General features: G+C 45.9%; 1 protein-coding gene across 1 annotated transcript in view; it reads left to right on the top strand.

Annotated features, from left to right (window-relative positions):
* Positions 1–14393, top strand: part of RIPOR1 (RHO family interacting cell polarization regulator 1) — a 2151737-nt gene that overhangs the window by 1679807 nt on the left and 457537 nt on the right. Inside the window, exons 15-16 of the mRNA XM_086945567.1 lie at positions 1134–1295; positions 2208–2366. Coding sequence (XP_086801693.1) covers positions 1134–1295; positions 2208–2366 — 321 coding nt within the window. The remainder of the gene's footprint in view (positions 1–1133; positions 1296–2207; positions 2367–14393) is intronic.

The following is a 14393-nucleotide window of genomic DNA, read 5'->3' as shown; positions in this document are numbered from 1 at the left end:
TGATGGCATCAGCTTATTGAAGTTTATTTAAATCAGGACATTTCGTTATTTTGTCGGCATAGTTTATCACATGTAAGAGAGGACGTAACTCGGGCTTTAAGTAGCATCTACAAATTGGAATATCCTGGATGTTTTTATGTGAATTACATGATCTGTTACCTAAGGGCCGCTGGCCATTCTGACATACTTCTCCATCTGATAACAGTTGTTTAGCAGTTGTTTACACTTAGAAAATCATATATTATTTTTTAGAATTTAGGAGTTTGGGCTCTGCATGGCATTAAAGATGAGTAGGGTTAGGGCACCTACTTTCATTTTTCTTTGATTCACGTTTTGACCGTTCTGATAAGAGGCGAAAGTTAACCTGTCCTGCACAAACGCATCTCTTTTGGTTTTCTCTTTAGAAAGCACAGAGTACCATTGCATGAACACAAATTCAACCTCCAAAGGCAGAATTTAAAACTCTTCTCTATAATGGAGAATAAAAATCGTAATGCTTCCAAGCCTCCTTCTTTTCCTACTTTGTTTCTAGTTTTACCTGAAGAAGGGATCCTGTGATCCTGAAATGCATTGGATGTGTTAAAGAATTTTGAATTTCTTCAACGCATTGGAATTTGAAGCATTGATTTATGCCACTTAATTCACAGGAGTGACCTATGTATTAGTTTTGAAAAATAACTCTGTCTATTAATAATTGTAAAGTGAAATAACTACAAGAGCCATGTGAGAGAATGAAAACCTTGTGTTTGTTTAAAAGAAAGAAATAGCAGGGATATATTCATTAGTAGTGCAGACTGTTTCCAAACAACGATGTTGCTTGGGATATTGGGATAATGTGGTAATGTGTTTTTGACAAAGCACAGCGTAGCACACAATGTTAGGATTAATATTTGAATATTGGAGTAATTTTTTTAATTTATAAAGGAACACGAGTGCATTGTACGCTATTTAAAAGAATAAATAAAACATTCCTTCTAGCCACTGAAGACACTGTGTGAAGAGATGCAGGTGGTTTCTGCTATTGGTGGAGGATGAGAGGGTGACTTAGAAATTTTCTTCAAGTAGTACTACATCTAGGATTTGCAATGCCAAGGGTGCAGATAAACTGTTTCATTCATTCTCACTGTTTGCAGTTGTCAAGTTTTCTACGCACAAGGAAGGATTTTTACCATTCTGGGACCGTTGTGTGGAGCACCCCAACATCTACACTACAACCGTTGAGAGGTTCTTGTACACTTGCATGTCCTCCTATGCTACCCAAATAAATAAAAAGGAACATGAACTGGCAGAACCAGGTATGTGACATTCTAAAAGTGTCGGTGTATGTATGCCATCTCCACCAAGCTTTAGTTTCTCTCTGCACAGTCTCCAGGCAGTGGCTAGCTGAGATGGATTTTGGGACTAGGATAAAAGGGTTGTTGTTAAGTAATTGCATAGTCCGGATGCTGTATGAGACAGGACTAAAGTTCAGTATGGGAGGCTGAAGTGGGGTCAAGCTCAGACAGGGTACCTGGTAACAAAGGTCAGTATTGTGGGCAGTGGCAAATCCTTGAGGAAATACTGGTTAGTATTGGGGGACCAGAACACAATTGTGTGGTCAATTTGTAAATCCTGTTACAAATGTCGGTACTTGGAGCTGAGCCCTATGGACAATTGAGTCAGAAGAGGTGACGTACTTAATGCCGCTTACCTACCTGTATCTTTTGCTTGTTGAGAGGCCTACCTCTTATTGCCTTCTGGCACGTGTATTGACGTACTGTTGTCCTGTTAAGGGCATGGCTAGTGTTTGAGTGAGGTGTGGGATAATACATTTACCAGTTAATGGCTTGGCTCAGGCTAGTGGGTGGCTTATGTGTTGATGTGGCACATGCTTAGTGAGTAGTCTTTTCTCTTGTGTTTGTGCATTTTCCACATTGACAAGGAGGGATCCATCAACTTGTAATTTGTTGTGGTTCTTGTACTGAAGTGGTATGTTCTTTTGAGAAAGTGTTTCTAACTACAGTACATCTTTAATGTTGTCATAAAGTTTACAGTTGGTGGGTGTGATATTGCTGAACCTGGCTTGTTTGTTGACATGCAGGTTTTTTTGTTGAGGGATTACTTTAGCTGGCACATGGCTTATATGTTGAAATGCAGGTTTGCTTTTCAGGGCTACACAATGGCTGGCATTTCACTCTAATATTTATGTCAGACATTACTTTTTGCAGTGTTTGTAAGCCTAGCGGAGGAGGTGTTGGACAGACGGCTGCCCAGGCGTACCCACAGTCGCCATGGAGGTCACATGACCCTGTTCCAGTACTGGAGTTATTTTGAGTCGGTGAATGTGTCAGTGCTTGACTGCTGCATCCAGGAAATGGCAGAAAAAGGTACATGGTTTATGTTAACTTACTCATGTGTGACACAGAAATCTCAGCTTGGCATGTATGGCACATGAAAGAATTTGCTAGCAAGTGATCATATGTGTATTCATGGCACAAGGAGGAGTCGGATTGGTTGTCAATTGTTACGGGGAATGCAAAGAAACGTGTCCTGCCATACACTTCTTCTGATTGCAAATGATTTACTTTAATTCTTAGATGCAAATAAATAAATGTCAAATTGTAAAGTGAAGCTCTCTATTATCTAAAATTGCTCATTTAAGTAAGCTTCATATAATATCAAGTGCTAGTCTTTTTGTTTGCTTGCCTTTTCATTACTACATTGTCAGAATGTGCCAGCTACACAAGTAACAAATTAACCTAACCTGAACAAACCAAAAAATGACAAGAAAGTCCCAACTGGTCATGTTACAGACATGATCTTTTTTTCAACGCTGAACTTTCATTAGTCAGTCGCTTTATTCACTGTACTTAAAGTTTTGATTTTAAAACGTATGGTTTTTGAGGAGCTATGCAGCCTGCCTTCTGTGTGTTCTGATTAATACACGTTCCCACAAATTCCTCACTTTATGAATACTCCTTTAAGGTGTCAGACTAGTCTGTAAAATGTTTTCCTCAGCAATGACTTCTCCAGTGCTGCCAGAGGTTCATCTAGGTTCCAGCCTTGGCTTCGCAGCCGGATGGGATGTCATTGAAGCGTAATACACTCAAACCGCGTGCTGGTGTCAGTTTCTGTTTTTCTGTGCCTCTTGGATTACTTTCGGAACACTTTCTCAGTGTTTCCCCAACAAAATCTCCAGCTTTCAACAGTGACTTGGTCAAATATTATCTCATAGGGCCACGGGCTCCAAGCCTTGCAAACTGTGCTAGAAAATGATGTCCCTTTCAGACACCCACTAGGGCTTTATTTGCTGTCTGGGGTGGGAGCACGTAACTGCTGAATCTTTTGCTAAGCAGGGAGACTCCCAAATGTACTCCCTCTCCCAACATTAAGTCTCCATCTAGGAAACACTTTCTTGAGAAACCATCTCTCAAAAAACATTAAAAAAGCATAATTGGAAGAAGAATTATTCTTCCTCAAAGAAGCAGTCTTATTATCCGGGCGTTTAAAGTTTCACAGTTCCCTAATACCATACTCCTCCACGTCAGGTGAAGAGACTGGGCTTTCCTGATGCTTCGACAGACCCCAGACAGGTCGAAGCCTTCAGGTAGGCAATGATGGATTTCTTCAGGTTGGCTATGCAACTCTATATGCTATTCCTCAAGGCAGGGGTCCATTCTTGGCAAGCTTGTCTGCTCTGACATAGACGCATTCCTAAGCTGCACTTTCACAGAATTCAACCCCTCCTCCTATGGCGAAGTCAAAATCAGTCTCCTATGCTCCCCTTCAGTGCTCACGTCAAGTGCAGTGATGATGCCGCCCATGGAGGCAACTCTGGCACCAAACAAGTAGTCAATTGGGGAAAGTATAATCTGTCTGACAGAAGAGAAGGCCTGGGTTAACTTTTGTTGATTGCTTTTATTGTAAGCCTCTCCCCAGGGCCTAGAGGTTCACTCCCTTGGATGAGATTTTCAGATCGGTTTCAGATGCCTTGCAGTGGAGTATAAGGACCATGATAGTATGGAGGATGATGATTCAGAAGTTGGTCATGTCTTGTAACCTTAAAATATTGATGATGGCCTTTATTTAGACCTGATAAATGCCACTGGGTTGGACACTTCACCAGAAGGGGACATTTCCAGTCCCTTTGATCCTGCCTCCGGAGGAGGTCTCAGCTTTTACAACAGTAGTTCTGAAGGTGATGGAGGCCTTGAAATTAATCTTGCCCTCAGCAGAAGTGAAGTCTAACATTCTAATGGAGATAATCCTCCACAGCTTAAGTTCATTGAGGCTTCCTTAACCCGATAGAGGCTGCATGAGAGACATCCTTTTCAGGCTCACTAGTCCACTGGCCTTCCTGTCTCTGTCTGACCCTCACTTTTTGTTCACCCACCAATCACTGGAAGGTTTGGCCATTCAAAGATCAACTCCAGAGTAAACACCAGTGTCTTCCCTATGGCTCCCCTTGACAGGGAATCTAAGAAGCTTGTAATGGAGAGAGGATATAGGCGGAACAAATCGTTACACTCTAAAAGTGTTAAGTTGCCAGAGAGATGGACACTAAAACAAAGTGAACATTAGGGGTCAGAGACCCCCATGGTGGAACAGCTCAAAATGAAGTAAAAGAGTAATCAAGAACAACATATGAGAAACATGTTTGAGGTTAAAGACCCATATGCATGGCAAAGAAAAATGCAGTGTTGCTGAGATCCAGTGGAATGCTGAGGTGCACCTGGGATAGGTTTGACTAGCAGGAAGACTGAAAGTATGTCACCAAAAGAGGAGTTACATCAAAAAGGTGATTGAATATGGTGCCACCTGAAGAGGGGAATCGCCGCCACTGCAGAAAAGTCCCCTTTTGGACATTATCATGCTTAGCATATATCATACTTACTACCACAAAACACACTCAGTGTACTAGATGGAACACATTCCAGCTGGCCTGGCAAAGTCTTAGAAAAAAATCTCAGTAGATCATCTTACACCCTCTCCTTTCAGCTCGGTGTAGTATAGGCTCCCACCACCTAACATAGTATTAATCATCTGGTAGAGTCATTCTAATCCAGCCTCTCTGGTTCCTACAAGCCATATTTCATGAAAATGGAGTTTGATTGAGTTAGAGTTGGTGGGTCGCCTCTCAGTTTTCACAGTAGTAGTTTGTAGCTGTTCAACAACTAATGGGCACTCTGCGCAGCATGCAATTTCTCTGATGATGGCAAAATAGACATTCTTGCCACATAGATCATTTTTGCACTAAGCCCTATTTTGTACCCTTCCAAGAAGAAGTGGGTCATAGAATCTGAAATGGTGGTCAGGGTCGGTTAATAAAGGTAAGAAACCTAGCATGAAGATAGACTTACCAGATCCCCCTCCCCCTAACCCAAATAGTAGGCATGCATTTAGGGGAATTACTAAGTCTGCCCATGTCACATGCCTGTCATTGGCTCCCTGTTGTGACCTTTACATTAGATCCCTCATGTAACTTTGATATGGTGGGCACAAGTCCTTCCTCAAAATCGAGTTGCCCTTTTCCCTCTCTCGCTTAAGCATGTGAGTGGGAAGTTCACTGCTGGGAACTCTGCACCATGCCCTTGTCAGATAGATTTGCTCTTTTACATAAACATGTTGAAGCTGTTGGACTTTCTTCCACGAGAAGAAGCATAAGAAGTCAAAGCGGAACTCAACCCTGTCCAAAGAATATTCAGGAGAGCATCAAGGTGCCTCTCAATCTTGCTTCAGATCAAGGAACCAATTCCTCAACTGGTCCCATTGTGCCTCGAATTTCTCAGGTGATGTTACAGCAGTTCAAGTCCTTTGAGGAGGCCATGCTGTGTATTTTTGGCACTTTTCTTATTCGCTTTGATGCACCTTTGCTAGTAAAGGATCCAATGGGGCCTCCAGTTGGGTTACCACTGGCAGATCTCATAGAACCCAGGTTGGTTTATACATATTCTGCGTTCCTAACTTCCTTTCTGATTCCAAGATCTGCGCTGGTCTATTCTCCACTTATACCGGTCCTGACGTCTCCGTTGTCTGACTTCCAGCTGAATTTGCTTCTACCCCAACCGAGGTTGCGCCTTGACTTCATGCCAGGGCACCCACTCTTCCTCTTCCACAAGGTCTTCTTTAAGGGCTTCATCACCTTTTAGGTGCTGGCTCTTATCATGACAATGGTGATGATGGAGATAATTTACTCCTACATGGACATACAGGATGCCAGTTGCTGGATACCTCCCCTGACACAGGGCTGGTTTTGCCCCTGGATGCCCAACAGAGGAGTGTGCGTCATTGCCATAGTGATAAGACGTGTAGCTGAGGTTCTGGATCTACTGCTGCCTTCAATAGAAGTCAAGGCAAATCTGCTTACAGAGGGTTTTCACCCTGGATCAGCCTCATCCGAGTCCTTACTTTCATTTAATGAAGCCCTGACTAACGTCCTTATGGGAATCTCGACAAAGCCTTGCTCTTGCGCACCGCTTAACGAGTGTTATGATTGTGTACTGTAGTCTGGGCCATAGGCGAGGTAGCACACATACACTTGTCGGTGGAGCCTAAGTTTTGTGTGTGTATCACCATGTGACTTGTGTGCACAGGCTGAGAGAAAATAAATCAGCCGCAAGAGGAACACAGGACTGCAAGTCACAAAAGACATCATGGCGGTCAAGAAAGGTAACTCCTTTAGCAGCCATGACCACAGCAAGCTGTATGAAAACCACATCCCCAGAATTTGTTCAAAGCTTGACAATCCATTTGGGGTGGAACTCTACACAGTTTGGAATCCTTTTTCCGTTTTCCCAAGCTCAATTATTTTGAACTGTTCTACAGTAATTCTACTGCTCCCATCCCATGAGGGGAAGTGCCTGATACGTCAGTGGTTTGGGTGCTTGCCTGAATTCTCTGGTTACTGGCTGCTAATCTAAGCCGTCGATCCTTCTTTCTGACAATCTCGGCTGTATTACAAAGCTCTTTTGCTATCGTTCTGACATCTTGCCTGGTCGCAGAAGCATGCGACGTCCAGTTGAGGCCGCGTAGCATTCAAGATTGCCTGTCTTTTCACTGCGCAGCTAACAACAGGGGGAATTCCTGGAGATTTTGGCGAGGCATTTATCTGCCAGATAAGTACTTTGAAGTGCACGCTTTGTTCTTTTCAAACGACTAGTGACTGCATGTATTTCCAAGAGAGAGACAATCATCTCTGAGGTACAGGACTTGTGTTTGGTTCTCCTTGCTTCTTCAAATCTTGACAGTCTAACCTACAGGAGATAGTTACTTTGCCATTTTTGTGAGAAACAAAGTGAAGCCTGAACTTTATTTATGTGTTTTACATTCTTTCAGCTGCATGAGGATTATGCTGCGAGTATTGAAAGTGATGGGGGAAGAGCGATTGTGTTCATGTAGAATGAGACTGTTTGGGAGTCTGTTAGTACATTAGCCTCCTTGTCTACTGCTATTCCCTTTTTATACAGGGCATCACACACCGGGTTGGCTCTGTCATGCGGATAAGACATTCCTACAATAATTGAGGACACCTCAGACAAGGCCATCCAGATATCTTTGGCAGCTTTAATTATTTTTTACACTCCCCCTTTCCCCTGTGTGGTTTCTTCAAGGTTAGCAGTCTATATTCGCTCATCGGAGACAACACAAAGGGGAGTGGTTGGACAGGCTTCATATCATCACCACTTCTGGTTGGATCATTTAAGGTCAGTGGTTTCCAATCTGACATTCCTGACAACAGTTAGGGAGACCCAGACTTTCTTACACAGTACCCAAATCCTGAGAATTTGGTGGTCCAGGCCGCAAAGTCAATCCTAATTATTCCCCCCAGCCCCATCCAGTCAGGGAATTGAAAAGAATGTAGGAGTTCTCTTCCACCAGCTTGGCATTGAGTGCAGTCAATGCGATCTGCCTATTAGGCTGTTATATGAATGTCCTCTGTGAGATCCCTTAGGAGTTTTGGGCCTTTTTGCCTCAAACCATTCAGGACAGCTAGGCTACAGAAAAACTGACTGCTTGGGGTGTGGTGGGCACAAATGTGGTGCTCCACCGCCACACATGGATGTGATCCACTGGCTTTTCTGGGGATTTGCAGGTATCTCTAATGGATATGGGTTTTGATGGGTCCTATCTTTTTGGCAAAAGGTTGATTCTGCCCTTGAACGCTGTAAAAAAAAGCAGAGCCATACAGAAATCGTTGATCCTTTCAACCCCTGCCGGACAGTTTTCTCAGCAGTTCCTACCCTTTTGAGACTACTACAGGGGGCTTGAGTATAGACACCGCCAAGCCCTACCATCACAGCAGTGGTCACCCAAGTCCTTGCATGGTTGGGAAGAGGGATCGAGAATATTGTGCAGGTCACCAGGAGCACTGTTCCTCTCAGTCCTCTGCCACTACGACATTGGCCTCCAAGCCTCTATACACTGCCACTAGAGGCTCACAGTCCCCCTGTGGGAGGCAGGATTACAGATTTTCTTCAAGGGTAGTAGGCCATCAAGAAGGAGGCCAAGATGGCGGATGGGATTTGAAGTAGCTCCGCACTGCAATCCCATCATCTGTGCTGTTTTCCACGGCCGGGCGACTACCTGTTGAGCGCAGAAGCCATTGTTGGCACTGGTGAATCAGCTGTGCCGTTGTGGGCTGTATGGGGTCCTGTGGATGGAAACTTCCTGATGGCATCCTACACCGTAGATGTGCAGCTCATTGTTCGCTGGAAAGAGGTGGCACCTGTTTGAAACACCGCCGGGCATGGCCTGCCACCCTGCACTTGGAGATCCTCTGCCTTATACTACACCTGCCTCCATCCTGTGGTGAAGGGAGGGAAAACCTTCTGCCCTCTGCGCCCCTGGACACACAGCCGACGCAGCTTGCTGCACGCGACTCAGCTGGCGACATGGGTCTTCGCCCAGCGTGGACGTGCAATATCTTCTCATCATCAGGGGCGAAACAACAAGCAATTTTCCGGATTGCACTCAAAATGACGCTTGGTCAGGAGGCAGGCAGAATCCTATATATAGGGTGTTGCGGTCTTTGTGAGGTATTGTTAGAATGGGTGAATACGTTGCCAGTGTGTACCATGATATATGCAGGCCTGACAACGACAATACCAATAAATGCAATGTATGCCATTACCTATACCCGCATCACCATGTCAATACCCATAAATGCAATGTCAATATATGCCATAAACTATACCTGCACAACAGTGTTGATACCTGTAGGAAGGTGGATATCTGACTATATGGCTACCCCATCCTTTTGCCTAGTGTTTAGCTGGTTTTCGACTTAGTTGGCCTGGGATCCTGCTATTCAGGGCCCCAGGCTATCTGCTCTCACTGGCAAATAGACTCCATGTGCTTTAGGAACATACCAAATTGGATATTGGGTAACCCTTGTGTGCCCCTGTACAGTGTACCTAGGTACCCAGGGCATAGGTGCATCCAAGGCCTACCAGGGGCTGCAGCATGCATTATGCCAACCCTGGCTTGCCATCAAACTGACACCACAGGCTGATCACTCAGCTTGGGTAAGGTGGTGTAATCACCCCTTACTTAGATATAGAATATCTATATCTATCTTATATATAGACACATAGTAACCTATAAGTCACTCCTATGGCAGGCATTAACAATCCTGGAGGCAGAGTGCTTGGTTTTATGTGAGAGGGTGCTCTAGCATGATCTGAGGCCTTCTGCAGCTTTCGGAACCCTGTCCTTATAGCTGTTCTATTATATAGCCATACCATATACTCTTAAGTGCATTATAATCCTCGCGGTTAATGCTAACTTTGGTTTGGCTTTATCGAAACATGTCGTGTAAGGTGTCAAATACTTTGGAATACTACCCCCTCGCCAGTTCTGATGACGGGGGTAGCATTCCACCCTTCTAGAGGGAGAAGACGTGTAGTTACTGCTATTCCCGGTTAAAGTTAAACAGAGCCTCAGCATCACAAAATGGATGCTGCTGCCACAGACACGAGTGTGACCGCCTGAAGCTGGGGAAACTCCAGCGAGGGTCGCCTGGACAATAGGTTCCCTGTCGAGGGAGGTGCTAGCACCTCCCCAGACAGCCAGTAGTGTATTGGGGCAGGGTGGGGTGAATGGAAAGATGCTTTTCCAGACACTGCTTAGGGCACACAAGGTGCTCCATGCAAAGCCCGGTCCAAACCAGTTTCTGGGGCACTTCAGCCCCGCTCTGGCGCGAAACTGGACAAAGGGAAAGGGGTGTAACCACCCCCTTCCCAGGTTCCACCCATAGGAGGGTCCTAGCAGGTAATCCTGCCCCTAAAATAAGTATATAGGTAGGAGCTGTGTGTAGAGACTTTAGATTACTCTGGAACGAAACTCTGAAACAAATCTCTTGGACCTTCGACGTTCTACATCGACTAGAAGACTGAAGAAACCTCCCTTGTGGTCAAGGAGTGACCACCCTGTCCAAACAGGCACCACCAGTAACTTGCCGGTTTGCTTTGTCAACGCTCCTGCCGGAACCCGAAGACTCAGCTACTCAGGCCTGGACTTCCAGACTTCTCTGACTCCGATCCACATCCACAGCAAAGCTGAGACCCGTGGCGGACACGAGAGAAGTGGGACCGGACAACCGGGACATCCTGCATTTTGCTAACCGTTCAAATTCTGAGGCACTCTCGAAGTTGTGCATTGGGGTTCTGAGAAGCCCCAGACCCGAGCACCATTTGCATCAAAGCTCAGCCCTCCACGAGTGCCGCGTGGGGCCTGCTCCTGAATTTCAGCTTGACGCATCTTCCCGGTTGCTAGCCCGTTGGCTAGTGAGCCCAATGAAGACAAACCTTGCTGGTCTGACTCAAAGCCAATCTGCACTTCCTGCGTGGGTTGCGTTTGCCAAGGCTTGTTAGGCCCAATCCGGATACCGAAAACGCAGTCAACAAGATCCTTCGTGGGACAGCTCGAATCCAGCTCCTGGTCATCGTCAACGCCTCCTGGTCCTCGTGGCTGCAGAGACAAGCTTCACCTCTTCACCTGAAAACACTCGACATCGCCTCGTTCCTTCCTGGTCACTGGCTAGTGACCCAGACTCTATGCCCTCTACTTTCAGGTTCTTAACATCTCCGATCCACCCTTGGATACACCCGGGCACTTTTCTTCTGGTTGCCTGCAACACTTCTTTGCAGCTCTCCATAGGAAACAGCGAGGAAACCCGACAAGAAAAGATACTTATGCACCAAGCTTCCCTGGGTGAGGTAACTCGAGTACTCCGGTGCTCCCGTGGGTGTTAACTATCCAAGTGTCCTAGTTTAAAGGGGTTTCACCGTAGTCCACCTGGAAGTGTCCTAAATCAACTACTTTGTAACTTTTACGTTCCAATTATAACTCTATGGTAACTCGTGTGTGTGTTTAGACACTGCACACGCCTCCCGTGGGTCTCCTACTTCCTAACCTTTGGTTGTTCAGTGTAGCCCCAGCTATTCCCTAGGCCCTAGGCCTATTCATCATTCCTGAAGTGGTTCTTATACCACTTACTTAGTATATGGTTTGTGAGGCCCCTAGGGCATAACTGTATTTCGTGCAACTTATAGTATGCTAATTGAGTAACTTGTAATGTACTTCGATCTCTGACCTCATAAAGAGTCCAGAGGGATTGTGTTAGAAATAAATACATATATATTTGATATATACCTTGTGTGGTGTCCTTTCATTTGATATTCAAGGGATTATATATGGTAAAACAGCTGGCTTCAAATGCTCTCTGAAGTTTTAGCCTAAGACTGCTTGTCCATGCTACCACTAGGATAGCTGGTCTATAAGTTTGACTTTACAACCACCATCATAAGGCTTGTTTAGACTGGTGCAAGGTGCCCACTAGAATAGTGGACATCATATACCAGGCTAACTTCTCACATTGGTGTGCAGCGGTTGGATACGAGCTTGCTGTTCTTTTACCATATAATCTTAAGATATCATTTGAAAGATCACATTAAGGTTCCTAGAGGTACATATAAATCAAGTCTTATAATACTTAAGTTCTACTGAACTTAGTTGTTGTAGAGCAAAGGGCTTAGCACACCCTGACTACAACTCCTAGAGAGGTTCTAGTAGATAACACTTAGTGTAGGTAGGTGCACACACCACACCTCAATAGAAAATGTCATTGAGAGGAGAACCAAGTGGATCCCTCCCAGCAGAAGCTGACCTGTCCCAAGGCACCTTCTAGATATGACACATTTACCTTCCATGAGCTGAGAAGCTTATGTACAGCTAGAAAGCTGAAACAAGGTTCAAACCCTACTCTTAAGCACCTGATAGAGATACTAGAGGGGTATGATGTAGCTAAAGCATCTAACCCTGGTCCATCAGGCAGTACAGAGGAGGGCCATCCCTCAACAGAGGATTCCCATGATGACAATCTAGGGGATGATGCTGATGAAGAGGATGATGATCAGGTCCAAGTGGGAGAACTTAACCAGATCAACCTAAGCCTACATGGGGCTGGAAGGGAGAGATTCCCATCCAGGCCCCCAAGCAGGCTTAACTCTGAGCACAGGAGGAGGAGATCCCTTTCCAGGGAATCACACCACTCTGGTGACTCAATAGGATCAGATAACTCAGCCCTCAGGAGAATGACTTCCCCTGAGAGGAAAGAGCACAAGGCTAGAATAAGGGAGGTAAACCTTAGCATCCAGAGGCAAGAAATTGCCCTGGCCAAAGAGACCCTGGCTCTTGCAAGAGAGCAAAAATTGAGTGGATTAGAATTTACTGGTGGAAGCAATATCCCTAGAGATAGGGAAAGGTCTCATGACCATAAAAACCTAAGTAAGATTGTCCCTCCCTACAAGAGTGGGGATGACATCCACAAATGGATAACTGCTTTGGAGAGAGCTTGCAAAGTACAGCAGGTACCCCAAAGTCAGTGGGCAGCAATTTTATGGCTCTCTGTGGGCGTGGGAGTAGGGACGACCGTGACACCAGGTGTGGGATTCAAAGAAGGTTTTATTTTTAAGGTTCTTATGGGCTTTGACATAAACGTCTTTCTGGTCCTGAAGGTCAGTCTTTCTCGACCAAAGGTACTGGGGTCCGTGGCGCTGGTCTTCTCCCGTTTTTCTGACTCGGATAGGGGGGGTCTTCACTCCGGTTACCGATGGTTCCGCCACATGAAAAAGACCAACAAGAAGGGAGGCTGTTAGGTCACAGTCCTCTATGGGAGGTGCACCAAGGGACCCGGGGAGAGTGAGGGGTGAACCCAGTGACTCGGGCGTGCTCTATACACAGTGCTCCGTGAACGACGTATAGGGGGGGTTTGAGTGGGGAAACAGGGAAGGTAAAAGGTAGTGGAAGGGTAGGAAAAGCACATAGGGAAGGGACAAACAGGGATATTTACACTGCTACTCTCTAACACTCCGTCTCCCCACCCAGGCTGCCCAACGCCGCAGTACCTGTGACAGCCACACTCCTCCCTCGGGAGTGTGGCACGGCGGTTCGCGGGGTCGTTGGCCTCCTGGCTCTCCTCTTGTCTCGGACCCTCCGTCTTCTCCACGTGGTTATTCTGGGTATTCTCTGCCTTCTTCACCGTCTCTGCTTCGACCGCTCCACTCCGTCCCTTCCGTTCCCGCCTTCTCCTCCGGGGTGATTACACACCCTGTGTACAGTACTTCCTGCTTTTTCTCCAATCCGGTTCCTGTGACGTCCTGCAGTGCCGGGCCTTCCTCCTTAGGTGTAAACGCCCACTTAAAGGAGCTGCTCTCTTCTCCATCGCCGTCCTGCTCGGTCATTCCGTCCTCCCACTCACTGGTCTGTGGAGAAGGCGGAAATGCACAGTCAGAAGGGCGCGGGCTCCACCATTCCCGAGAGGTACGCTTTCCTGCTCCGTTACATTCCTCCCCCCCCTGGATTCTCCCGATCGGGGATAATGGGCATCCTGGAGAAAAAATCGGCATTCCCGTTGTCCACACCTTTCCGATGTACCACCGTGAAGGCAAAGGGTTGTAGGAACAGACAGAACTAGAAGGTCTGAAAAGAGAAGAAGCTAAGTCCTCACGGTCCTCAATGAAAGCTACGCACTGATATTGCACTGAACCAGACCCAAATGGTCGATAGACACTAAGTGTACAGTAGAAATCCTATCAGCCCACCCTCTTGGCGGAGCCTCGTCATGTAGGACATCTAGAACCAAGTTGGTGTATCCATGCCCAGATGAATTGGCTAGATATCACGCTGTTATGGTTCACAAGATGGAAGTGTCCACGCCACTGGCGGTACTGGTACAGTGCAGTGCAGTGAAAAAAAGTGAGTGAGTGATATTAAAATGACGGTCAAGGCAAAAGAAAAATCCCTTTATTATTATTCACCTGGACGTCATATTAAAAAAGGGTGCAAAACAGTGTGACAAAATCACTGTCTAATTTGCTGTGTGGTTGATTAGGCCAACATGTTTCTGCCATCAG

This window comes from Lissotriton vulgaris, chromosome 12, assembly GCF_964263255.1.
Source record: "Lissotriton vulgaris chromosome 12, aLisVul1.2, whole genome shotgun sequence".
Classification (NCBI taxonomy): domain Eukaryota; kingdom Metazoa; phylum Chordata; class Amphibia; order Caudata; family Salamandridae; genus Lissotriton; species Lissotriton vulgaris.
Note: the sequence above shows the minus strand (reverse complement) of the source record. Positions and strands in the feature narration are given on the sequence as shown.